Source organism: Zeugodacus cucurbitae, chromosome 2 (assembly GCF_028554725.1).
Source record: "Zeugodacus cucurbitae isolate PBARC_wt_2022May chromosome 2, idZeuCucr1.2, whole genome shotgun sequence".
Lineage (NCBI taxonomy): Eukaryota > Metazoa > Arthropoda > Insecta > Diptera > Tephritidae > Zeugodacus > Zeugodacus cucurbitae.
Window position 1 is genome coordinate 78,918,400 of NC_071667.1, and position 25,502 is coordinate 78,943,901.

General features: G+C 35.0%; 1 protein-coding gene across 10 annotated transcripts in view; it reads right to left on the bottom strand.

Moving 5' to 3' along the window:
• Nucleotides 1-275: 275 nt before the first annotated feature.
• The window catches only part of LOC105213327 (uncharacterized), a 201,062-nt gene continuing 175,835 nt past the window's right edge, over nt 276-25,502 (bottom strand). For all 10 annotated transcript variants that reach the window (XM_029041040.2, XM_054232041.1, XM_054232032.1 and 7 more), the window contains 11 exons: nt 20,123-20,178; nt 19,290-19,474; nt 18,790-18,963; nt 9,309-9,514; nt 8,925-9,154; nt 6,646-7,270; nt 2,600-2,664; nt 2,143-2,365; nt 1,466-1,593; nt 915-1,025; nt 276-673 (listed from right to left, as the gene is read on the bottom strand). In XM_029041040.2, the coding sequence (XP_028896873.1) occupies nt 377-673; nt 915-1,025; nt 1,466-1,593; nt 2,143-2,365; nt 2,600-2,664; nt 6,646-7,270; nt 8,925-9,154; nt 9,309-9,514; nt 18,790-18,963; nt 19,290-19,474; nt 20,123-20,178 (2,300 nt within the window). In that variant the 3' untranslated portion in view covers nt 276-376. The remainder of the gene's footprint in view (nt 674-914; nt 1,026-1,465; nt 1,594-2,142; nt 2,366-2,599; nt 2,665-6,645; nt 7,271-8,924; nt 9,155-9,308; nt 9,515-18,789; nt 18,964-19,289; nt 19,475-20,122; nt 20,179-25,502) is intronic.

Genomic DNA, 25,502 nt, shown 5'->3' on the forward strand with positions numbered 1-25,502 from the left:
CATATAAATAAGTATAGTATACTATAGGAGTATACTATGTATACGAATATATTTGTGTCTGTGGAAATGCGCTTTTTTTCTGTCGAATAATGGTCTTTCAAACTAAATATTAAAAATGTTTAAACTAAAAATTGTTACCACTCGCTTTCTCGTTACTTAACATATTTAGTCAGTAAGTAATTTCATTTACTATTCATTTGTGTTTCATGACTATCATTGAGTATTTTCATATTTTCATATTTCCCCTTATAACTGATTTATGCATTGTACAAATATTCATTATTCACTAAACTGTATATAAATTTCTTCTTGTTGCATTTCTATAAATGTGTTTGTGTGCATTTCTTACTTGTGATTACGTTGGCGACGTCATTGGTCATGTTACGGCCGCACTGTCGACGCCACGCCACACATCTTTCGCCAACAACAACAGCAACATATTGACAGTATCAGCCGCATACGTCGTCGTTGTCACGGCGTACAGCAGCAGCGTGAGTGGCAGTATGCATGCAGCGGGTCCACTGTGCAGTTGTGCGGCCGCTTGACTGCTTTCGGGCCAAACCACTTCGACTTCGGACATTTTAAAAATGCTCAGCAGCCGGTGGGATTGCAACTCGTGGTGTTCGGTGTTGATGTGATGGCTGATGGTCTTCAGTATCGAGGTGCATTCATCCTGAAAGAGGAAGTGATAAGTGGAGAAATGAGCGATTTGAGTTGTTCGGATTTGCGTGCGCTTATGTGTGTCAGTGTTTTGTGATCTGCCACCATAGCCGGCAAATCGTGGTGTAGGTTCAATGTGCGGGTTCAGTGCTGATATCAGCGCATGCAATCAATAATGGTGGTAGTTATATATTTATTGATTTGTTTGTGTGCGATATCTATATATTAGGTAGTAGTCTATTTGTTGTAATCACCTTCTCTTTGCCCAGCAGTTCAATGGCTTTCAGTTTGGCGTCGTGTGGCAGGCGAGCTGCAATTATGATATTCTCATCGGTCATGTTGAAGAGCGTTAGCGTACATTGAGTCTACGGTGGAAAAAAAATAGAGAGGATATCAATAAGAGAGATAAAGATGAGTCGGGAGAAAAAATAATAATTAAAAAAAATATAATTCTTGTAGGTAGTAAATTCAGCAAAATTCTCTGACGGGTTTATATGAATTCCTGCCAAGTTCAATGGAGATCACAATTAGACACCACATTTTTATCTGATATAGATCGAAATTATCATTTTGAATTCAATGATCTTCTTTGGTAATTTATGCATTACCAAAGATATTCTCTTAATTACTAAACTTATATGAGATGTGTTCAAAAAATAACGGGACTTTTCGAAAAAAAAAATTTGTTCAATCAGTCTAACCTTAGCGCCTGCTGAAAATTTTTAAAGCTGTACTCTCTAAACCCTTGAAATCTTAATTTTATAATTCCCCTTATATTTTGAACAGACCACTTATATATCCCTACCTGGTTGTCTATATGCGTCGTAACATATTGTTGTAGTGCTCTCACAGCATCTTGAACGCCCAGATTTGTATGTGGACGCAGTAGGGCCTCATCGGCTGAGCTGTATCCAAGTAACAGGAAGACACCACCTGAATAAAGAAAAAATAACAAATAATATAAGTAATATAATAGATAATATGGATGTTTTAAGAGGGTTTTATTCTAGTAATAAAGACTTCAAACTAATTTTATAATGGAAAATGGCCCGGGACTTACAGAAAATACACTTAAATAATATAATAATATTGCTGAGATATTTTTTTTAATGTTCCTATTTTACTAATCCTTTTCATAATATTCATTATTATACTAGAAATACTTTATACGATTTGAATATTCTATACTCGGCCAACTAAATCAATTTCTTTCAATATAATTTTATACTTATCTATGCATATAATTTAAACACTATTTTCCACCTTTAAGCCAATTCAACCACTTTCGGCTTTACTGAAGAAATTCTCTCCAGTTCCACTCACAACACATGGAATTTGAAAAATGGCTTACAGATTTGCCATTTCCATCGAAAAGACAATACAATTTATATAAATTTATTGTGCAATAAATTGTGCACGCGACCCCACACAGCGTGGCAGGCAGACAGGCAAAAACTAAATTTTACAAGATTGAAAACTCACCTGGCAACGTGTACTCGCCCAGCGGTGGCTTCATACAAATGAAACGACCCGAATAACAAAGGCAACGGCCGCGAAATGCCTGATATGCCGGCGATGCATGACTGTAGAAAGCCAAGGCGGTGCGACAGGGTGCAAACGGTACGCAGAGAGCATGACAGGTGAGCGTTAGAGATTCGCCGCAGCTGCACAGCTCACTGCATTCGGCATCGTCCAAGGAGTAGATCTGTGTTTTAGAGAGGATTGGAGAATTTTAGATTAAAGTTATTTAAATTTCTTTAAACAGAAAATATGGTAAATATGTAATATAGATGAGTATATAATAAATCACTCGCATATATGAGCATATGAAAAATACTATTTTTTTTGTTAAAGTTAAAGTGATTTTAAGCCTTTTAGTGGCGCTTAAATTTAATAACGGTAAATAACTAACGTTCCAAACATCATTTTGCACACATACCCGCTTGCTGGAGCCTTCGCGTATTAACTGATCTGATTGATGCGGACGTTGTACAACGCAATTTCCTGGAATTACAAGAACAAAAAATGTTTGTAAAAATATTTATTTATTAAATATGTTTGAATAAAGTAGAGTGGATAAGGGCGTATGCGTAAATATTTATAGGGTTTACAAATAAATTCCAAAAGGCTTTAAAATTTACGACAAAAAATAAACGACAGTATACGAAAGTCCAGCTGGAGAACGAGCAATAGAGTGACAAACAAAAATTATGGATTTGCATGAAGTAAGAAGTATATGGACACTATGGACTCGAAATGAAGTTGATGATAATCAATGGTAAAAACCTTATAATATATAAATTGAAAATGAGTTAGAAAGTAAGAAAAGGCTAAGTTCGGGTGAAATTTAATATTTTATGCTCTCGCAATTTATTTATTTAATTTCATTAAGATCACTCAATTTGACCTAGATATTCGGCATAAAGTCCACTAGAATAACGAAAACTACCTTATATACATATAGAATATAGGGGTTTGGGTAATTCCTTGATCGATTTCAATCATTCTGACTCCCAATATAATTTTATCCAAAAATTAAATGTTCAAATAATTTTGCTAAAATATCTCACATATTAACCGTTATATGTATTAACCGTTAAAGCCCACCGGAAGTTTAAAAATCCATATATGAGGTATATGGGGGCTAGAAGAAGTGTTGACCTGATCTTGATAATTTTGGAACAGAGGACTGTTAGAAGGAACATATCTCCTTTGAATTACTTTGAACTGCCTGAGAGATTTACCGATATTTTCTGTAAAAAATTATTCGTTGGCCCTGAGGTCTTCATGTTCGATATCTGGGGCCTTGAAAAATTATGGTCCAATATCGACAATTTTTAAATGTGTGATGCCACACCTCAAGTGCAGACTTCCTTTAAAGTTGTATGCCGAAATCTTCATTGGTTCTTAATGTGTAAAAGGAGATTCTAAAACTCGTCAATAAAGTTATGACAAAATTATTAATAATTATTAATTAATTATTAAAATCATTGGAACATACAGAACTGAATTGTCAAAAATGAATGTATCAATTGTATATATTTGGTGGCCCTTACTTAAAGCAGTACAATGTTGGAAATAGGCGATTTTATATTTTTTAGTTATTTATCGGGTTTTGAGGTTCACATTCTTCATTTGACCTCAAAAACTTTATAAGTTATACATAATAAGGGCTAACAAAAACAGTTGTTAAGTAAATAGTGTGAATCGATCTTGATCTTATATCGAATTGCTCCTTTAATGCTTCCTGGCACTTACCGCTCGGAACGTCGACAAACGTACTCTAGTAACCCAGTCGTAAAAAGTATTGCTCCTAAACTAGCTCTCCATAATCACAAAGGAAACTAAGATAAATATACGGCAAGATACAATGAGCTAAACCTTTTTTAAATCAGACAACCCCACCTTAGACAATCTTTAAATTTTGCCCGATATCTAACAACAACACATTACTGTCCAGCACTACAAAACCAATCAACTCTTCTGTCGTCACATCACCACTGCCAACTTTATCACAAACTATATACGAGTATTTTTATGAAAATAAGTTTTTTACTGCACAAATATTCTATCTTTATTTATTACTATTTATTTTATGTTTGCAACACCCATGTACTCGTAAAACCGATGATTGTCGCTATGTGGCGGACATCCGCTCGCTAGCTCACCCATTGTGTTGTTGTTTTTGCATGCATTGCTTTTGTGACTGATGGCATCGCGTCATTTAACACAATGCTTGACAATTTGTACACATCACTCATTGGGAATGCATATAAAGTGCATACAAGTAAGCAATTATTTACATATACATAAAGATATATATGTAAGAGCATTTTTTGTTGTAGCGCTTGTACTTCCATCGCTTTGACTAACTTTCTGTGTTTAGCTTTTACAGCGTGTTCCACTGAACTGTATATTTGTTTGTGATCATGTTTTCAAGCAGGAGTTAGAGCGAGTATTCATTGCTCTTGTGTTAATAATGGTGATCAGTTGTAGTTGTTTGTGGTTGTTTAGTGGAATGTCGACGACATGCTTGTGTCCACTATTTTTAGTAGAAGCTTAGTTGTGCTATTTTGTGTGAATTCACCCTTTCTCCATTTGAAGTGGCGGTGTTGGAAATGTGAATACATGTACATGTGTTTGTGTGAATCGGAAATATGGTTGGCATTTATCATAGCGTCAATGACTTGTTTTTTACATCCACATGTGTAGGAGTATATTAAAATCTAGAGTCTACTACAAGTTTGTTTATTGTGGGTTTTAAAAATGCTCGAATAATAGAAGCATTGCAAACAAGGCAAATGGCTTTGTCATGTTGATCATTTTATTGCGAGAAGTTCATCAATCAGTGTGTCAGTGAGTTAGAAAATATTTTTTTATGGTTTGGATTTAACTTATTCATCTCAGAATCTCAGCATATTTCATAGGAAGGTTTTAGGTTCCAAGCAATTTAGTAAATTTTTAATAACCGAGTTAACAGGCCTAGATATATTACAAAAACAAATCATGATACGACCTGTCTTGAAAAAGGATTGCTTCAAGGTTTTCGAAATGTTTTATGGACAATCAAGATTCAGAAATCCGATGGGAAAATAATTTCAAGAATAAGATTCGTTAAGCATTATCTTGTGTTTATATATAGATTTAAAAGCAATCCTGTCCAGGCTGTACTCTTTTTCGAGAAATTATACAAATTACAAATTTTAAATCGTCTGACTAATTTACTCTCTCTCAAATGCTTGCAAATTTCTGTCAAAGGGCTGTTCATATTTCAGTTTGAGAATGCGAAGCATGGGCCACAGATTGGTTTTCACATATTAAACTTTTCACAACTTCTTTGGTAGCTTTATTCGAAATATGTTAAAAAAATAACGGGAATTTTGAAATTTTCAATTGACCATGCGTCCAAATTTAAATATTTTTTTATGCTTGGTTATGATGATACACATGCCCTTGAATTAGAACGACAATTTTCAGTTGCATTAAGGGGTTAGGGGTAGTCAGAGACACTAAAAAATTAGAATTTTCAGTAAAATTTCGGCTTCAGGAAATTTTTTTCTAGATTTTCGGGAAAAAATTAACAGTTAATTGGTCTTAAAAAATCGAAAGTTTGAAAAAAAAAAATCTTTGGTTCAGCCCTGAGTTTATTATGCATTCTAGAAGCTGTAGATTAGCATTAAAATCTACCGAGCGGTTTTGGAGTTACAGTTGTCACCAGCAATTATCGAATAAACTTCAAATTTTCAGAGTATATTTTTAAGATATTACACTTAACGAAAATGCAAAAAAATAATAATTTTTTGAAAATCCTGACTATCCTTAACCCCTTAATAGTTAATAGTTTGCCTCTAGCAGCCGCTATGGTTAGACGTGAGTTTGGTGATATTTGTGAGACATGACTCCGTGTGACTTTTCCTATTAATGTAAACGAATTAATAACTATTTTTTCAAAAAACGAAAAAACGAAAATTCCCGATATTTTTTGAACAGACCTCATATACAAATTTATTGCATTCCAACTTTTTACATCGCAATTATCGCGGAAATTCAACTGTTTCCAGTGAAAGCATTTCGAAAGCTCGCAACAAACCGCAGCAGAGCAAATTTAAAGCATTTATAAATATGAACAAAAGGCATTCGGTATTTCATGGATTACATTTTCGCTACTGTAGCTTTTGTAAGCTTTCGTTGGCCGAACGAAGGGGAAGTTACGCCTTCAGTATATATAAATATGTAATGTATGACAGTATATAGCATTAATTTCAACAATATTGAACTTAATACAAGAAGCACTAAAACTCAGCTGATACATTTTGAGGTGCCAAGTAAGACCATATCCGAACAAGCTTAAAATTCTCTTCAAAGTATATTAAATATTATACAAATCAAATACTCCTGGCACTATTCATTACCACTACCATACACATAAAAACTCAAATACACTCATACACCCATAAGTACTGTATACAGCAATTTGCTACTTACTTGGTGCTTGTGTTGTTGTTGTGGTTGCCACTGTTGTGGTCGTTGTGGCTGGCGGTTCTGTTGCGCCATTGCCCGTATATTCTGTTGTTTGAATTTGTTCCACTGAAATCACTTGATCATCGAAATCGCCAAATCCATTTCCATTACCATCGTGTGCAGCGCCAATGGCAGCGCCCACGTCTGTTGCTTCCGCCGCGGCAGCATGACCGCCACTATCGTGGCCGTTGATGTAAACAACACCAACACCAGCGGTGGCTACATTGTTGGCATTACCGTTTCCATTGCCGTTACCATTGCCATTGTTGTTGCTGTGTTTTGAGTTTTTACCATTTTTATTATTTTTGCCATTTTTACCGTGACGTGGCGCATTGACGGCTGCACTGGTGGCGCTGCCATTGCCACCATTACCATTACCGTTGCTTCGGCCACTGCCATTGCCATTCGCAGCATTACTGCCGGCGCCGTTGCCATTGCTGTTGCCGCTGCTATTGCTCTTGCCCTTCCCGCTGTGATAATCGCCATTTCCGGTGTTTCCGTTTTTATCATTTCCGCTGTGCAACGGTATCGAATCGGGCTGTTCGATATAATTGTCCTCCATGGATGTGGGTTCCGATTTTTCTTTGGGCTGCATTTCGTTTTTTTTTTGTTTTTTTGTTTCGTTTTCCAATTGTATTCACCATATTTTTCATGGTTTTTGTAGAGTTGTGCCATTGTTTGTGGTTATTGGAGTTGGTTATTGCAATTTGTTGAATTTTTGTGTGTGAAAGTGCAATGGTTTTTGTTTTGCAATTTGTTGGCAATTGAAGGAAATGTTTCGTTTTTCATCATGAAAGTAGATAAGAAAAGTTGAGAATTATATTTAAATATTTATGCGGGTATTTGTAAGTGTAATATGTTGGTACATATTTATAATCATAAAAAGTCTGTGGCTTCTGCTATATTTTAACTTTTATTATGGACTATTTAGAACAAGAAATTGTATTTTCATTCTAATCTATAAAAGTTTGTAAAAATAAAATGTGGCCACCCTAAAGGTAGAATCTTGCAATTTTTTGGGAGTAAAGTCGAAATTTCAAAAGTAACATAAGACCAAACACTTGGAATCTCTGGAGACAGTAATAATTTTTATCTCACATATTAACCGATATTAACTATGTGACGGCACTCCATCTGTACATTTATGGTCCTAGAAGTTTGAGAATACTAATAATAAATACATATATGGAAGCTAGGTATAGAATGTATAGAAGCAATTGGAAAGGAAAATGTGCGCAATAAGTTTAGGACGGCGCCACGCCCACTTTCTTAACAAAATTTAAGCTAAATATCCCCGTTCCAAGTGTGATCCTCTGTACCAAATCTTACATTAATAGCTAGTTATATCACTTTACAAATTTTCTTATGGTACCAGGGATCACCAAGTTTCATTAAGATATCTCAATATTCCCTCCAGTTATCGCTTGAACGGACGGACTTGGATTTCGGCTCAACTCGTTATCTGCCATACTGTGCTCTGTGTAACATGTTCCGAGAGTATATAAAATGAGAAGGATTTCTGCTAGACTTCGAGTAATACTTTGCAACTTATGAAGAGCTGTATAGTTTGTATGACTCGCTACTCTCTAACGCTTGCCGAATCGAAGATACTTATAGTCAAGAGCAAGATAGTTGATCCGCTCCTCTCTATGGTATTTAAGCATCTACTTCTGGCCTAAGCTCATCGAAAGTTTCGGCACTAAGGTTCCGGTAATGACTTTTCATCTTGTAAAGGATAATCAACATCGTAATCATGATAAACTGGTGTTAAGTAACAGAAAGTTCTATAAAGTCTGCATCGCCCTTCAACACGTATAAGGGAATATTTAATTCTACATAGACAATATATAGACTACAAAGAATACCATCCCTGGCTCAATCGTGCAGATGGCGATGGAATAATGTACTCTGGAACTTGGGGACTTTTATTGTTTAAACCATGCGATAAGATAAGACCTGGATGTGTTATAGTGGCAAGAACAAAACTTAAACTGTTGCGGAATCTCTATAGCCTAATTTTTTTATAATCTCATGAGAACAATAAAATTGTTTGTCACCTCACTTGCCCTCCTTCAGAAGGATTTTAATATACAGGCTGAAGATATTGACTTATGATTTTATAATGAAGGGTGGCGAATGCAACGTGGAAGGTAAATTTAAGCACACAGCTTATTGCTAACCGATTGAATCGTTAACATCATTATACTATATATGTATGTACTAGTGTCAGACGCTGCACTTACCGGATATCCACGAAAGATGTGCGTCGTCTGCTTGCGTGATGTTTGACGCGGTGAAGTGGGCGGTTGGCGATGTGTTGTTGTTGTTGTAGCTGTAGTCAATACTGGAGGAGGTGGTGGCGGCGGTGGTGCGCGTGTTGTTGTTGTCGTGGTTGTTGTAGTCGTAGTAGTTGTAGTCGTTAGATAACCCAACTCGGCGAGACGCTTCATGTGAAAATCCTTCTGTGCCTCAACTGCATTTAGGAAGATGGTTAAAAGTGAAAAAGAAAGAAGAAGAAAATTGGTAGGAAAATATGAAAATAAGCACATAATTAAAGCACAAACAATATTGTAAGCATGTCATTTTACGTTGCATAATAAGGTAATAGCAGCGAGCTCTGTACTTACCCACACACGGATTCAGCCAGAGTAGACGTCGCCAGCCGACGCATTGGTAGAGATACTGCGGATCGGTGCCTTGGCAGGCGCAGGTGGTGCGCAGCATGGTGCCGAGTATGCCAATCATCGCCGTGCGACAGCCACTGGGCCGCCCCGCGCATTTCTTCGTTACGCTGTCCACCGCACAGGCCTGTTCGTAGTACTCCAATTTGAGCCTAAATTATGAAGAAAGTTAACGGTACAACGATAGCCCATTTATTAGTCTATTAAATATGAAATCTGCTAATAACCTATGTACAGTGACAAAAGGTGGCATACGCCAAGTGGCAGCCTGCAGTCAACCCGGGAAAACTACTTGACGTTGTGTGGAATAGTTTGTCAGCTCTTTATTCTTTCACCCAACAAGCTGATACACATAAGTGAGAAATTGCTTAAATAAGCACTTGTGAACAGTAATTCTACAAACACACAAACCTCACAAGTCCACCCGAAAAGATGTGTCAGCGCCGAGCCGAGCATCCTTTCACAATTCCGTTCGCTCAGCTTGCGCTCTGCAACCCAGTTAACACGCCGTCATACAGTTGCCGGCGCAACATCTTGGCAACACGTTCCAGCTCTAATTGCCATGCCGTCGTTGTCTTAAGAGCACTGCAATTAAAACATAATTGAAGTTTTCAACGCTTCATCGTCTGGGGTTCCCTGCCTGTTTGGGGGGTTTCACATGGGACCGTACGGCTGCCACACTTTACACCCGCTTTACATCAGCCAATTTCGGTATTCGGGTCAAATGAGGGGGAGCAGCGCAGTGGGTATGACAGCAGTTGTTCTTGTTGTGTGCAATTTTCGTTGACACAAAATCAACTCCACTACACCTGTGCTCTACTGTGCGTTGCTAGTGGAAGCCTCTTTATAATTCCAACGTGCCTGGTACTATAGTTTTTTTTTACTATGTATTTGTCTTTCATTTCTCCGGCATACGAGTTACATGCAATCTCGACTTTCTACAACTTCAGCAATTTTTGAAATTGTGTTAAGGTGGAATTCCTAAAGGGTTGCCTTGTAGCAGAGGCTAGTTGTTAAGTGGCGAATGCTGGGGTTGCCAGTATACCATAGTTGTATAGAGAAGTAGTTGTAATGTGTGTATATTGGAGTTTGTACTACGTACAAAATTGAGTTTGAGGTTTTATGATTATGAAAAATTTTCAGCTCATATCTTTGGATTGTTTATCAAACCCATGTATGAAAGCAAGTAACTTCACAGAAATGTTACCCATAAGGACGGTCTTTCAGTTGTGAGATCAAATTTTATTACACAACTTGGATGTATCTCCATAAACACCAAAATATTAGTGTTTAAAGGTTGTTTAGTTTTTGATAAATAAACTCGAGTTTATAGCGCAATAAGAACGTAATATAGGTATATCAAAATTTGTAACAAACTCTTCTTCCAGTGCGATCAAGGTGTTTAAGGGACTTCTGAAGTTTAAGCATTTATCTGGGTGCAGTCTCATAATGTTGGAGAAATTTATGTTTTCTTTTTCGGTTCCTTTTTATCACTCAAATAACAATTAATAAATGATCAATGATTGGCTGAATCGGAATGATTAATGACTGGAAATAAGAAAAATCCAAAAGAACTATGGAAATCACGGAGATCACATTTGGACAGTTGAAATATGAAATATCGGTTCTTTGTGAAGTCAAAACTTCTAAGTACAGTTCAATTTACCTTCACGTATCAATGAAGCTTTTTGAGATCAACTCAAATCTGTTGAGATATGAAAATCTTACGAAAGCTTGGTTGAGGAGAATTCGTCGATATGTTTCAACTCTGACTTTCTCTAGACAACTCTAAAATTTGTTTGCCTCACCACATGTACGTTTATCATTAATAAGATTGAGTTGGCCTTTAAATTAGGTATTGGATAGCAGAAGAGGGTAAAATTCTTATCCAACTGATTACAATTGTCTATTAGTCGATAAATAACGAACTATTCTGGTCATTGAGAATAATAAGGTATCCCAATGCAATTTGTATCGACTACTTTGCAAGTTATATTTTGTTTTCTTTCTATTTTGTTTGTTTTCTTTCTTTTCACGGTTCTTTTGAGAGATCAAAGACCTTTTAAGGCTATCCTTAGTTTATTTATAAGTAATTTTTAAAATAATATATTAGATGAGTCAAAAAATAACGGGAATTTGTTTTTCCAATTCGCCGGTTTGGAGAGTCCAATTGTAATTTATTTTATTATGTTGATATGCATGCCACTGAAGTACTATGTGCTCCAGCCTTCATATTCGCCAGACATGACTCCGCATGACTTTTTCTTGTTTATCTAAGATAGAGAACTTTCCTTAAAGGGCCGTCGTTTTATAAATATACGAAAAATCGCTAAAAGCGCTGATTACCTTTAGCATTTGAGACGTGTTTCGTCGATTTTAAGAAGGAATGTCATAAGTGCATAACATCCAATGGGGTCATTATATAGGCACAACAATAATGCAGACGAATGAATAAATATATTTTTTAAAAACCGAAAATGATCTTTATTTTTTGATCTTAACTCCTGTATATGCATAAAATTTCTCACTCCTTCTCCAGCTCCATCTTTGTACACATTTGACATGTTGCTGACTCGACTCAAGTTCAAGTACTAGCGCTTAAGTAATATAATTAATGAATACTTGAGTTTAATGAGTAGGAAACTCATATATTGTCTACCTACATTTCCCATATTTAAGTGTGACGTCTATTTATATTTCCTGCATTTAAGTATTGATGGTCATTACGCATATACTAAATAAATATTTACAACCATAATTCTGTATATATAATATATATGCCAAGTATGAGGTCACAACCTTACGCATTGTTAACGTATTCTTGCAATATTTTATATATTTTCAGGAAACACAAAAATATATATACACATATATTAACAAGCAAGTATTTTCACATTAATGAGGCTTAATGACGGCAGCTTAATAAAGTTCCGTTGTCATGTTGCCGTCATAACTTGGTAGAATTAAATATGTTATGTGAACGAAATAATATGCCATTGTGGGAATAAAGCACAGGGTATTTCTGGGATATATGTAAACATATTATTTATTTATGTGGCAACTCTCATGACATTTGTGAGTTTGATTGATGACTCAGGCATTCACCGGATAATTGAATGCGTAAAATGCGTGTGAAATGTGAAATGAAATACTACGTACAATCGAAAGTAGCGAGTGAATATTGAATTAAACGACATTTGAGTGCTATAAAATGTATTGAATGTTAAGATTTATGTGTAAATGATGCTCGTGTTGTAATTAATTGCCATTATCAGTGCATTTCGCAGTCCTACAGCGGTGTTGATGGCATTTGTTTGGAAAATTAATTCGCAGACATACACAAGTGAATATTAATAATTGAGTGGAAATGTACACGAATGTATGTACATAAAAGTGCGTGCATTGTGGCTTGGCATGAAAAATCAATTGTGGCACACGCCAAACCACAGCAATGATAACGGTTCGACTGTATAATGGATTGCCATTAAGAAGTTTATTTCGTTCACAATGAAAGGAAAGTAAGTTTTTTGTTATTAATGTGTGTTTTATATGATAAAGTTTATGCTTAAATGCAGGAAGCATATCAACAATAATAAATGTAGCTAACTTATGGCATTAAGAAGCTTGAAGTGGTATATTAACTAATAATGCCAACACAAATCTCATGAAAACCTTCAAAACAGCCATTAACTACAAATTTAGTATGTGATAAAAACAAATTTTTATTATGGATTGATTTATTGTACGGAAATGTTTTTAAGCAAATGAGAGGCTTAACTTTGTTATAAGAGATGTTTAAAGCAGTCTAAAATATTCGAAGAGCACAGTGAGAGTCGCACGTTAATCTGTTTAACGGCGCTTAAGTCTCATATTTCAATAAAACTGTTTGATATAACAGTTATATACATCGGATCTCCACTTGAATAACGAAAATCAATATATGTATATAGTATATGGGGACTGGAGTATATCCTGGACCGATTTCTACTATTATTGCCACCAAGCTACATTATATCCAGAATATTAAGTTCATTTTATTTTGTTAAGATATAGCATATATTAACCGATATATACGGTATGAAGTCCACCGGAAGTTTGAAAATGCGTAAATGACGTATATGGGGTCTAGATGAAATATTGACTCGATTTTTACTATTTTGGGCACAGAGGCACACTATTATGAGCAACACATCTCCTTTGAATATCATTAGAATGTCTGGGAGATTTACTGAAAAAAATTATCCATAATGTCTGAGGTCTTCATGTTCGATATCTGGGGCCATGAATAGTTATATGCTGAATTCGGCGATTTTCCAATAATTTGTTCTGATATCTTCACTGGTGCTTAATTTAGATATTGTAAATAGAGCGCATCATATGAACTTCCAAATTGTGGTATAAGGGACGTGGACATGGTTGTGAACCGATTTCACCAATTTTCAAGATATTCTATTGAGATGTCAAGGAAATGTAATGAACCCAATTTCGTTAAAATTGGTCGAAAGCTCCTGAGATATGGTTTTTCACCCATAAGTGGGAGGAGCCACCCCATCGTCCATTTTTTATATCAATCTTTTAAAATGAAATTATTTTAGATAGTTTGGTTGATATAGTTGCTGCGAGAGAATAAAAATAAATATCTCGACGTCAACAAATTTACTTGTTTTGGGAACTGGGAATCAATAATTTTTGATTTCATGAAGCACTACCAAAATGTATATTAATTTCTTTCGTTTTAATAGGTTCATAAAAAACTTTAATTTTTGGTACAAAAGCTTAACATTTTTTACTGCTTATAGAGGGGTGTTGAGGGAAGTAAGTGGTATACGATAAATATGGGGTTCCCTGATAAGTATAGATATTGTTACAGCTTATTTAAGCTCTTGGAGAACAATTCACAAGCAATTATTTGAACAGAAAATCAATATTTTTTTCGTAATTTATTTGAAGAAAATGTCCAACGAGAACTGTTAAAAATAGGTTGAAAAATTTTATTTGCGTATACATCCACAAACGGCTTTATAAATCTTACTCACTTTACGATTAACTCGTGAAAAACTATAACTTAAAACGTTAAACTTTACGCTTCGTCACAAAATTTTACGCGTTGAGCTCCCGTATCTCAACTACACCAACATTATAAATTCTACGCTTAATCCAGCTAACCCAACGCCTCGCTCCATTATTGCATATATCACTATATGTGGCGTATATGAAGTGAGTGTCGCCATTAGCACAATTTAGTTGCTTACACTGGAGCACTGGAGCAAAAGAGCGATTCACTTAAAAGGCAATTAAATTCGCAGCCACGTATCCACTTTGTGGTCGCTTAGCTGTGCAGCCAGTAATGACGTTGTGCTATGCGACCAATGAGACAATTAAGTCGCTTAAGGCTAGACGCATGGTGTGGCAGTGAGCAAAAATGACGATGAGAGGAAGTAAGGGACCCAAAGGTACACACGTGTGCGTGGTACAATTATGACGCACTTTGTTTTTGCTTACGCTGCAATCTTCCTCTCTGCGCTCGTCGCGCTGTGGAGCTGCGACTGACCTAAGACTATGTGCTGAGTGCAGCGAAACACAAACATATATGTGTTTACTGTTATGATTGCATTAGAGGTCGACACTCTTTGAGAGTGCTCTCGACATTACATCCCTGTCTACAGAATATGCTTAAGGAAGCCAGTAGTAGTATATGTTGCAACCTATTCACTCCAGCTCCAGCAGAAGAGTGATTGCTGTGAAAATCGCGGCCTTCGCTCAAACACACCCACAAGCACTCACTGTGTCAGCTAGTTTATTTTGCTTGTCTGTTGGCGTAAACCAGATTATTGACAGCGTTTGCTGCAGATGCTACAAAACAGCTATAAAGTGCAGTTAGATGCAAGTAAGCGCTTATACTGTTCAGTGTGCGCGTGTGTGCATTAAATTATCCTGAAGAACGTGTCTATTTTAATAGCAAAGTAACTCAACTTACAGCAAGTCGTGCAACTGATTTTGGAAAGTCATATGCCTCACCCTCAAGGTGAGTTGTCTGCTTGTGCTTGTCAGTATAGTTAATGGCAGTCACCTTGCATATTTTAGTAAAGTGTCAATTTCATGATGCATTGATGCAGAATCTCAGACAGCTGCCAAAGGCAGACTATACCCTAGTATCCCCTACTGCTTCCCTTCATCTTATAAAATCATTATCCCTTTACATATTTGTGAGACATTCTATCCGCTTGCCTGCAGCCACAGCTGTTTTCATCAAGCTGTGTTGTTGTTAATGATTTTAATTATCACGTTCATTTTGAACTGAGCCTTAAGTTCCTGTTGTTTTTAGTAGTTAGCATATTGATAAATATAGGTGATTTTGACTTTCATTATATTAGGAATTGTCTCCAACAGCTGTAAGTGATTCAGTATAGGCATTTATATGAGATAAATTTTGTGCAGATGTTAAATAAGCCAGTAATGTGTATATTAAGTGCATTGTTGAACCCAATAAATACTTAATTTAAAACTGCAAAATTCTAACAATTGATAATAACTATAACTTATGTAGAACTTTTGGAATTTAGGACATAGAAAACTAATAATTATGTTATTAACACAGCAGAACACTTTCAATTCAATTATGGAGATTATCTCCATTTACGAGCTTAACTCAATAAACTGTAATTAAGAAACGAGATTTCCCATACAAAATAATCCGAGATTATAAAATTATCTAGTTTTATACAACTAGATTTTCGGTGTTATTCCTAGGTTTATCGAGATTTTTGCGAAGAAGAGGAGAAATGTCAAATGAAAATGTAAACCAAAATGGCCGACAGCGAGAGAAAAATATGTAATACAACAACAAATGTAACACATTTGACAGTTGATAATCTGATTTGGCTATATGTAAACGGTTAGATTATTGAACGAGCTTAGAACGAGACTATGTAAATATACTATTTATTACATTTCCAAAATAATGAGAAACTACAAACAAGAAAGGAAGAGCTAAGTTCGTGTGAAACCGAACATTTTATACTGTCGCAATTTAATTGTTTAATGTTATTAAGATAATACGCAATTCGACCCATAGAATCGGCACAAAGTCCAGAAAATAAAAATCATTATCTATATATATATAAAATTAAGTGGCAAAACTTCCTGTTCGTATACTCCTCCTAGACGGCTTGCCCGATTTCAATGAAATTTTCAGGGGTGATTGGGGTCTGTTTGGAGGGTGCACATAAGAAATTTAATGTGTGTATCATTGCACGTTTTGCAAAAAAAAAAATGATACATCCCGCTTATACAAATTCTCATGAAATAATGTTTTGCCGCACGATTGGCAGTCCTGTCAAATGCCTTCATATGGCAGTTCATCTCGAAACTCCTGCCGACGAAATAAACGCATGTTTAAAATCGTCAGTTTTGTGGAGACATGTTCAAAGGCTGACTCTTACCGTCAACATGCGAGTCCAATTGCAAATCGATCCATCCGCAGCGGCGTTTTCGAAGCAGTTGTTGGACATTGGCTAAGGCAAAATACCAATCGATGATACCGGTTTGATCACATTGCCGAACAACTTTTGTACACTTTTACAATCGAAAGAAGAATTGATTGACAGTGTATTTCCGAATATTGTTCAACACTATCAACGCCACGATTATTTAAGTGAACGCGCAATATTGGCAGGAGAAGCTACAACATATACATCGATTGATAGCGTTTTGAATCAAGATGAAGTAGTCAATTATCCAACTGAATTCTTGAATTCTTTGACTTTTAGAAAAAAAAATTGTGGCCAAATTTGATTGAAGCAACAATTCTAAATGACAAGGCAGCAGGTGAAGTTGTACTCTTACCACGCATTCCCATGATTCCAACAGACATGGCGTTTGAATTTAAGCGCTTGCAGTTCCCAGTACGTCTTGCCTTTGCGATGACCATCAACAAATCGCAAGGGCAAACGTTTCAAGTGTGCGGCGTCAATTTGGAAGAACCGTGCTTCTCCCACGGCCAATTGTTCGTCGCATGCTCGAGAGTGGGAACACCAAGGTGCTTATTCATTTACGCGCCAGGTGGAAAAACCAAAAATGTTGTATACCAATATGTTTTATAAATGTTTTATAAATAAGTAACAATTTTACAACAATAAATAAAACACAAAGTAAAAACCCTTAAGAGTTTTAATCGATTTAGGTGTGGCGAAGCGTACAGGGTAACAGCTAGTACTTATATAGCATATGAAAGATGGGGTAATTCTTGAATTCATTTCACTCATTTTTACCACCAAGCTACATTATATCCAGGACAATACTCTCATTTAAATTTTCTAAATCTCACATATTAACCAATATATATGCCACTTGCTGTTTGAAAATCATAATATTAGGTACACGGAAGCTAGAGAAAGTTACCGACTTCATTCACTTTTGGTACGGAGACACAATATTAGAAACTTAATAAATAAATAAAACATTAAATTATCCGAGAGATTTAACGAATTTTTCGGATAAAAATTACACTTAAGTACTAAACTATTCTTGTTCGATATCTGGGGCCTTGAAAATGTATGGTCCGATGTCGACAAACTTTTTATGAGTGACATCACTCTAGGAAGTAAGCGTGGATGTTATCCGATTTTGTCCATTTTCCATCAGTAATATCATAGTTTCAAGAAAATAACTCGTACCAAATTTCATTGAAATCGGTGGTGTAGTTCCAAAGGTATGGTTTCTGATCCGAAAGTGGGCGAAAAAAAAATACTTGTAATAAAAATAAGAAATAAATTCATTCGTTCATTAACTAGATTATGATATTACAAAGATGTGTGCAATTTTTTAAAAAATCGCTTCATGACTTTTAGAGAAATCATGTCCATGGACTTAAAAAAATTGAGTTTTGAAATAAACGCGTTTAAAATTTTAAATTGAAACTGACGGTGGGCGGAACTTCAGAAGGATCGATATCTTAAAATTTTTCTCGGATAGATTTTAAATTTTTGGAGAACAGAACATACAATAAGATCAAAAAATTTTTTTTTTAATTTTGAGATTTTGAAACCCACCAGAGTTGGGTGGCATTCTAGAGAAAATTATAATTGATTAATATCAGAAACCATCTGAGCACTGTCAGTACTGACAGAACTTAGTGACTTAGAATAAGGAAAGCATCTAAGTGACTGTTATTGAGTTAACTGTGACTTGAATAACCGATAAATAGTAAGAACACACATATGTATTTCTGAATACATACAAATTAAAGTTCTTGTTTGGCTAGTATTTATCATTGTACCTCCGATAACAAAATCTTAATTGTTTTTGCCGAAAAACGAAATAGAAAATCTGCCACTTAACGCATGGTTACTTGCACTAAGCCATTGCAAAGCGTCGCTATCTGCTGCAGCACCGAGCGTGCAGCAAAGCATTGCACGATTCCACTTACCTGCACTCACGATCCTCTTTACAATTTTCCGCCACTGAGTGGCAGGACGGCGGCGGATGGTAGTATATGCCATTTGAACCCTGCTGATTACTGTTATCGGCCGGCCTTTGTGCGCACGTTGGATGGAGCTTTTCCTGTGCAATCATGCACATGTCGTGACGATTCGTTGTTTTTCTGTTGTGAAGAGAGGGAGAAAAGAATCGAGGGAAAATATAAAACACAAACGAAGAAGCAAACGGAGTGGAGCCAAAAAAATGTATAGCAAACACACGGACACACAGGCAAACACACTGTGGGTAATGCGAAACCACGAAGCGTGCATGAGCAGATAGCGGCCATGTTGTGCATGTTGCATGCAACACGACGCTTCAGGACACGCAGTGGATTAGACAAAGGCGCACAGTTGCAAGTATTTAAGTAGTTGTTGCAAGAAGTTTGCCAACATAGAGACATACAAACATATGAAGAAGAGTAGGAGAGGTGCCGGGGTGGCTACTTACTTGCAGAGGCAGAAGGCAATGTCCAAATTCAAATCCTCATGCGGTCCTTTGTAGAAGGCTTGCAGTGATGTCATGCATGCATTGCGATTGCAACGGTGCATTTCACAATGCATCAACATTGGCTGCAGGGACGACGAGCATGACGCATCCTCCCGGCAAGTGTCCAACGCTGTGTGGCAGGTACTCTACGCAACCAAGCGTACGGCGAATGTTCAAGCAGTCAGTCAAGCCGCAAGTTAAGCCATCAGCCAGCCAGCAGGTAACGGCATTCAAAATCGTCAAATCATTTGATGCGACCAAAGTCACGCAGCCCCGAAGGCAATGACGAGTCAAGCGTAAATGCGTGCGTTGCATGTTGTTGTTGTTGTGATAGTTGGTTGCATGCGTCATTGATTACGAAACGCAGTCGAGATGATGTTGACAGGTCGGTCGAGTGTGTGTGGCGCATTATTGTTGTTGCATGTTGTCAGTTGCACGCATGAAAAGTGCAGCGCAATTGCACGTGAAAATCGTAAAATGACGTCCAATGACAGGCGTAATAAAGTTGTTGTTGGTCATAAAGATGAAATGCCAGCAAAGTAGATGAAGAGTTTAAAAAGAGAAAAGCAAAAAAAGGGCATGAAATGTTAAGTACAGAAGAACTGCATGCAATGGCAACACTTAAACCAATTGGTTGCACGCATCTTTTACGCAGCAGCAGCAGCAGCAACGCTTGGCAGCAGCAATGAATAATTTGTGTTTCAAGTGTTTGCAAGGGTGTGTGTGAGTGTGTGGCATTGCTGCTGCTTGCTTGCTGCCTTGCGAAGGTACTTGCAACATTGTGTTGCACTCACCTGAAAGTGTTGCTTAATGATTTCCGTTGAGAGGTCCACTTCGACATCCTGACCACCTGTGTTGGAGGTGGCACGAAAAGACAGTACGCAGCGGGGAAGAAGAGGCGCGGTAAAGAGTAAAGTGGAAAGAATGTGGTTCCACAAGCGAGCGAAACGTGTCCAAGTGTACAGAAGGTGTGTTTGTTTTTGTAATTTTTTTCGATTTAATCAGCACGCATTGGTGATGTTTATAAGCCAAATTTGTTGTTGTTTATTTTTTGTTGTTATTTGTTACATGCATGTAGATTGCACGTCAATATCGAATGCATACATTAACATTACCGTTATTGTAGATATTTATTGTTGTTGTTGTTGTGTATGTTATTAAAGTTGTTTATTTCGTTGGAGATATTTTTCGCATATAACAGACGTTTGTTGTTGTTATTTTCGTGTTTTTTTGCACATGTTGGTTGTAGTATGTGTGCGCCAATTTTTTGGTTGTTGTTGTTGCATTATTTAATTTTTTTTCATTCAATTGTCGTAGTGCAGTTGATGAAGTGATTTATTGTGTTGTTGTTTTTGGAGAGAAAAAAAGTTAACGAGAACAGAAAAATTTAATAAATGAGAACTGTTTTCCAGAGATGATGCAGCAGAATATGCATATAAAGCGATAAATATATTTGCCTTACTTTTTTTGTGAAAATCATAAGTAGAAAAAGTTATTTTTACACGCGCGTTTGCATACAAAAACCTGACAGTGGCCTGAACTTACGCTTTACGGTGTTTTTATATATGCAGGTGTGTATATGAACTGTTAGATGTACGCTTTACCAGCACATGTGGCATATTTTCTTGAAATTATTTTATTGAAATAATTAAATTCTTCTGAAATCATATTTCAAATGGAAGAGACGAAACTAAACAAATCATAACAAGTAATCACCATAACTTAAGCTTCAATATATGGCAAATGTATCGTATACGTAACTTAACATAACTTAACTTCACTTAACTTGACTTGACATGACATGACTTGACTTAATTTAACTTAACTTAACTTACTTAACTTAACTTAACTTAACTTCACTTAACTTAACTAATTAAATTTATCACAATTTAAATTATTTTAAATATTTTTTGTTTTTAAATTATTTTATTTAAATAAGAAAATTAACATGTCTTTAAGAAACTGCCATATTCAAATACAAGTTATCATAACAAGTAACCTCCCTAACTAGAACTTTAATATGGAGTGACCATGTCGTATACGTAGCTTTAAACTCAACTTCACGTCATTAACTTTACATAACATTATTAACTTAACATAGATTAATTTAACTTAACTTAAAGTTATTTAATTAACTTAATGCTCCTGAACGTAACTTAATCAACTTCACATAACTTAACCTAACTTACTTAAACTAACTAGACTTAACAGATTTTAAGTAAACTTAAATTAACATGAATCTGAACTAATTAAGCTGATTATTGAAAATTATATTTAAGAAGCCGATGTCGAGAGTGAATTTAATATAAACTATCAGAACAAGTAAGCAACATAACTAAAGCTTTAGCATGGAACAACCATGTCGTATACGTAACTTTAAACTCAGCTTCCCATCATTAATTTTACATAATTTCATTAACTTAACATATCTTTACCTAACATAACTTGATGTAACTTAACATAGCTTAAAGCTTCAACTTTACATAACTTAACATAAGTTACTTAACTTAACTTAACAAGACGTAACAGATTTTAACTAAGCTTAAATTAATATCAATCTAAAGTAATTAAGCTTATTATTGAAAAGTATATTTAAGAAGCCGAAGCCGAGAATAAATTTAAAATAAACTATCATAACAAGTAAGCAGCATAAATAAAGCTTTAGTATAGGACAGCTATGTCGTATACCGAGCTTTTCACTAATTTAATTAACTTCTCATCGTCTAACGCCACTTAACTTAACTTAATTTAATTTAATATAACTTACCGTAACTTAACTTAACTTAATACAACTTAACTTAACTTAACATAAACATAAATTAACATGCATCAAAAGAAATTAAACTGATTATTGAAGAGTAGTTCTAAGTAGCTGTGATGTATAAATACATAGTTATCTGTATTGATGATTTAATTTCACTAATCTTTACCTAATTAACCTTAATTTCACATTATCCGTTTTTGCTTAAATTAACATAACATATTAAACTTAACTTCACTAACAAAACTTAATTTAACCTCATTTAATTCCACATAGAAGAATTCAATTTCGCCAAACTTAAATTTAAATAAATTAATTTTTATTATTAATTTAACACAATTTAGCTTTTCTTTTGATTTTAATTCGTTTATTATTATTTTTACCGTAATTTTGTCAGAAAAAAAGTTCTTAAGTATGATCAAAATTACATACATAAAAAATAATATCAAAGCACCTAATTTAATCTCACCACACTTATTTATTAACCACAACGACATGGATACCTGTTTAAAATAACTTTTTATTTGGCGTAATTCATAATAAATTTATAAGCATTTGCGCACAAACACCAGCAAAACACAATGCATATGTACATGTATATATATACGTATATATGTATGTATGTGTGCGTGTGCCGCTAGTATAGTTGCAGTTCGTTATGGCCAATTATCGCATTTATCGGATTTTGCGGTAAAACATATTTGTATTATTGAAATTCGAAAGCCACACACGGCATATTTTAATATCACAGCAATTGAAAAATAATTTGCGGCTGTTGCCATGAAAATTAAAAACAACAAAAAAACAACAATAACAACAACAAATTATAATGAAATAATAATGAAATAAATGCAGCAAAAGACACACGGCAATTTAAAATCGCTTATTAACCCTTGACGCGCACGGCGTTAAGTGGCATTAAATGGCGTGGTAATCGCCCAATTGGCCACATCAAATAATGCAATAACTGTCACTTTTTCACACTATATGTGAAATACACTTTTGTATTTATAGTGTGTGTGCGCATTTGTTATGGTATTAAGTAGTTGGATAATATATTTTACCGTTATGCGTTTGAAAATGCTGCATTATGATATTTAAATTGGACGATTGATATAATTTATTCACGAATTTTCTATTCTTTTGGGATTGCAGATTTATTAAATGTATAATCACTCTAATAATAGTTAAATTAATTAAATGATTTAATTTGTAAAAAAATATTATTTTTTTAAGCTGATTTGCAGTGAAATATTTTTTTTTTTTAGTTCGTCAACAATATCATCTGACAGAAGGGATCTCTTTCCATTCTCTCTGAGGAGAGTTAGTATTATTCATTTAATTAGGGACTAGAAAAGTTTAAATAGTTTTAGGATAATTTGTATATGAGCTAATAGACCTAAGAGAACAACTTTGACTAAGACGAACATGTATTAAAGAATAACGGGAATTTTAAATTGGACAGAAGTTAAATTGTCAACATTTTCTTATATTCTTTAATATGTTGACATATTGCATGCCCTTGAAGTACGACAAAATTTTCGTCCGTACTCATTTCTTACCTTGTCTGTTGCAAGGTTAAACATGTTTTCATGAACTCAGTTCTGTTAATTTAAAAGCTCATATTCAGTTGCTTGTTCGCGAATTCATGGCAAAAACCATACTTCAACGATGTCCCAGCCTCCATATTCACATGACAGACTTTTTTCTATTTCCAAAAATAAAGAGAACCCCAAAGGGCCGTTGTTTTACAAGCATACGAGAAATCGCTGAGAGGGCCAGAGTCTATCTTAAAATCGAGTTCAAGAAGTGTTTCAACAATTGGAAGAAGCGTATAATATAAAATGAGTATTACGAAAACGAAAATTCCCGTTATTTTTTGAACATACCTCTCATATAAATATTTCTGTCATATAGATGTTTAAATATATTTCATACATTATAGCTTGCTTAGGATGCCTAGATATCGAATCTCTCTATAAATTGTTGTTATTGCTTGTTGTAGAAATCTAAAAAATTAATTTCCATTAAATATTTGCCAAAGTGACTTTAGTATAGTCTAGGACCTAATGGCTAAAATATGTGGAATATATACATCATTAAACAATATACTGTTTGAAACTTTGTTCTATAAGAATCATGTATGAGACTCCGGTCATAATTTTAATTTATTAAAATTTTAGTAAAACCTTAAAAACTCTAAAAATATAAAAAATAAATAATGTAAATAAATGAGGAAGTAAAATTTATATTTTTGAAATATTTAGTCTCTCAAAATTATAATTAAATATAAAAATATTTATTATTGAAAGGTCATCTGTATCCATTAAAAATATATAAAATTCCAGATAAAACTACTCATTATTACAAGGTGTTTAATGTAAATGCACCGTAATCCTCAAATTACAGCGCTATTAATATTTAAAAACATCCACTTACATAGGCTTTCAACCAAAATTAGGGCGCATAATGAACTAAATGCTGCCGGGTGTATGTGTTTGAAGTGTGTGTGTGTGTGTGTACACGCATTAGTAAATTGCCCAACTAGTACAGCATAGTTCAGCATTTTAATTATTCACGTCTGCATGTTTATAAATTATTTGTTGGCGAGTAAATTAAACAGTAAATTTAATTAAAAGTCCAAATAAATACCGTTTCATTGTTATTGCTATTGTTGTTTTTTTGGTTTTTGGTATTTTATAGTAGGCATTTTCAACTCATTTGTTTCGACAAAACCACATTTTAAATGAGCAAACTAACCATGTGATCATTTGGTCAACACGCACACACACACACATAACTGTTGTTTACAAGCATAGCACACATAATGCGCCATACATTGTAGCAATGCTTCACAGTGGTGTGGAGGGGCACTGTGAGCAATTTTTGCAACACTTTTTTTTTGGCTCGTGACATCCTTGCCAACGGGGCTGTGGGCCATTTGATTAATAGTATTTTAAATGCGTTGCCACATTGAAACAACTGTAAACGACGAAAAAATGGCTGACAAGGCAGCGCAACATTTTATGGCATTCCAGGAGGCGTTGGGTCTCACTTTTATATTGCGTTGGGGTGTGTAAATGCGAGCAACTCTTACATGTGTGTGTGTGTTTGTGTTTGTGTTTGTGTTCGTATAAATTATTGCTTGTCATTGGGCGCTAGAAAAATTTATTGACAAAAATTAAATTTATTCATTTTCATTTCATTGCATTTCAAGTGAGTGGTAATCCAATTAAATCGCATTAGTAATTTAGTGGCGTATAATAAATTCATTGAATTGTTACTGCACTTACACTTACATATATATTTCGATTTGCATTTAAATTTATGCTGGGCAAAAAAATGTGAAATATACATAAGTGGATGTGTAAGTACATGCGTGTTTACACGTTTTATTGTCAAATAAACAATTC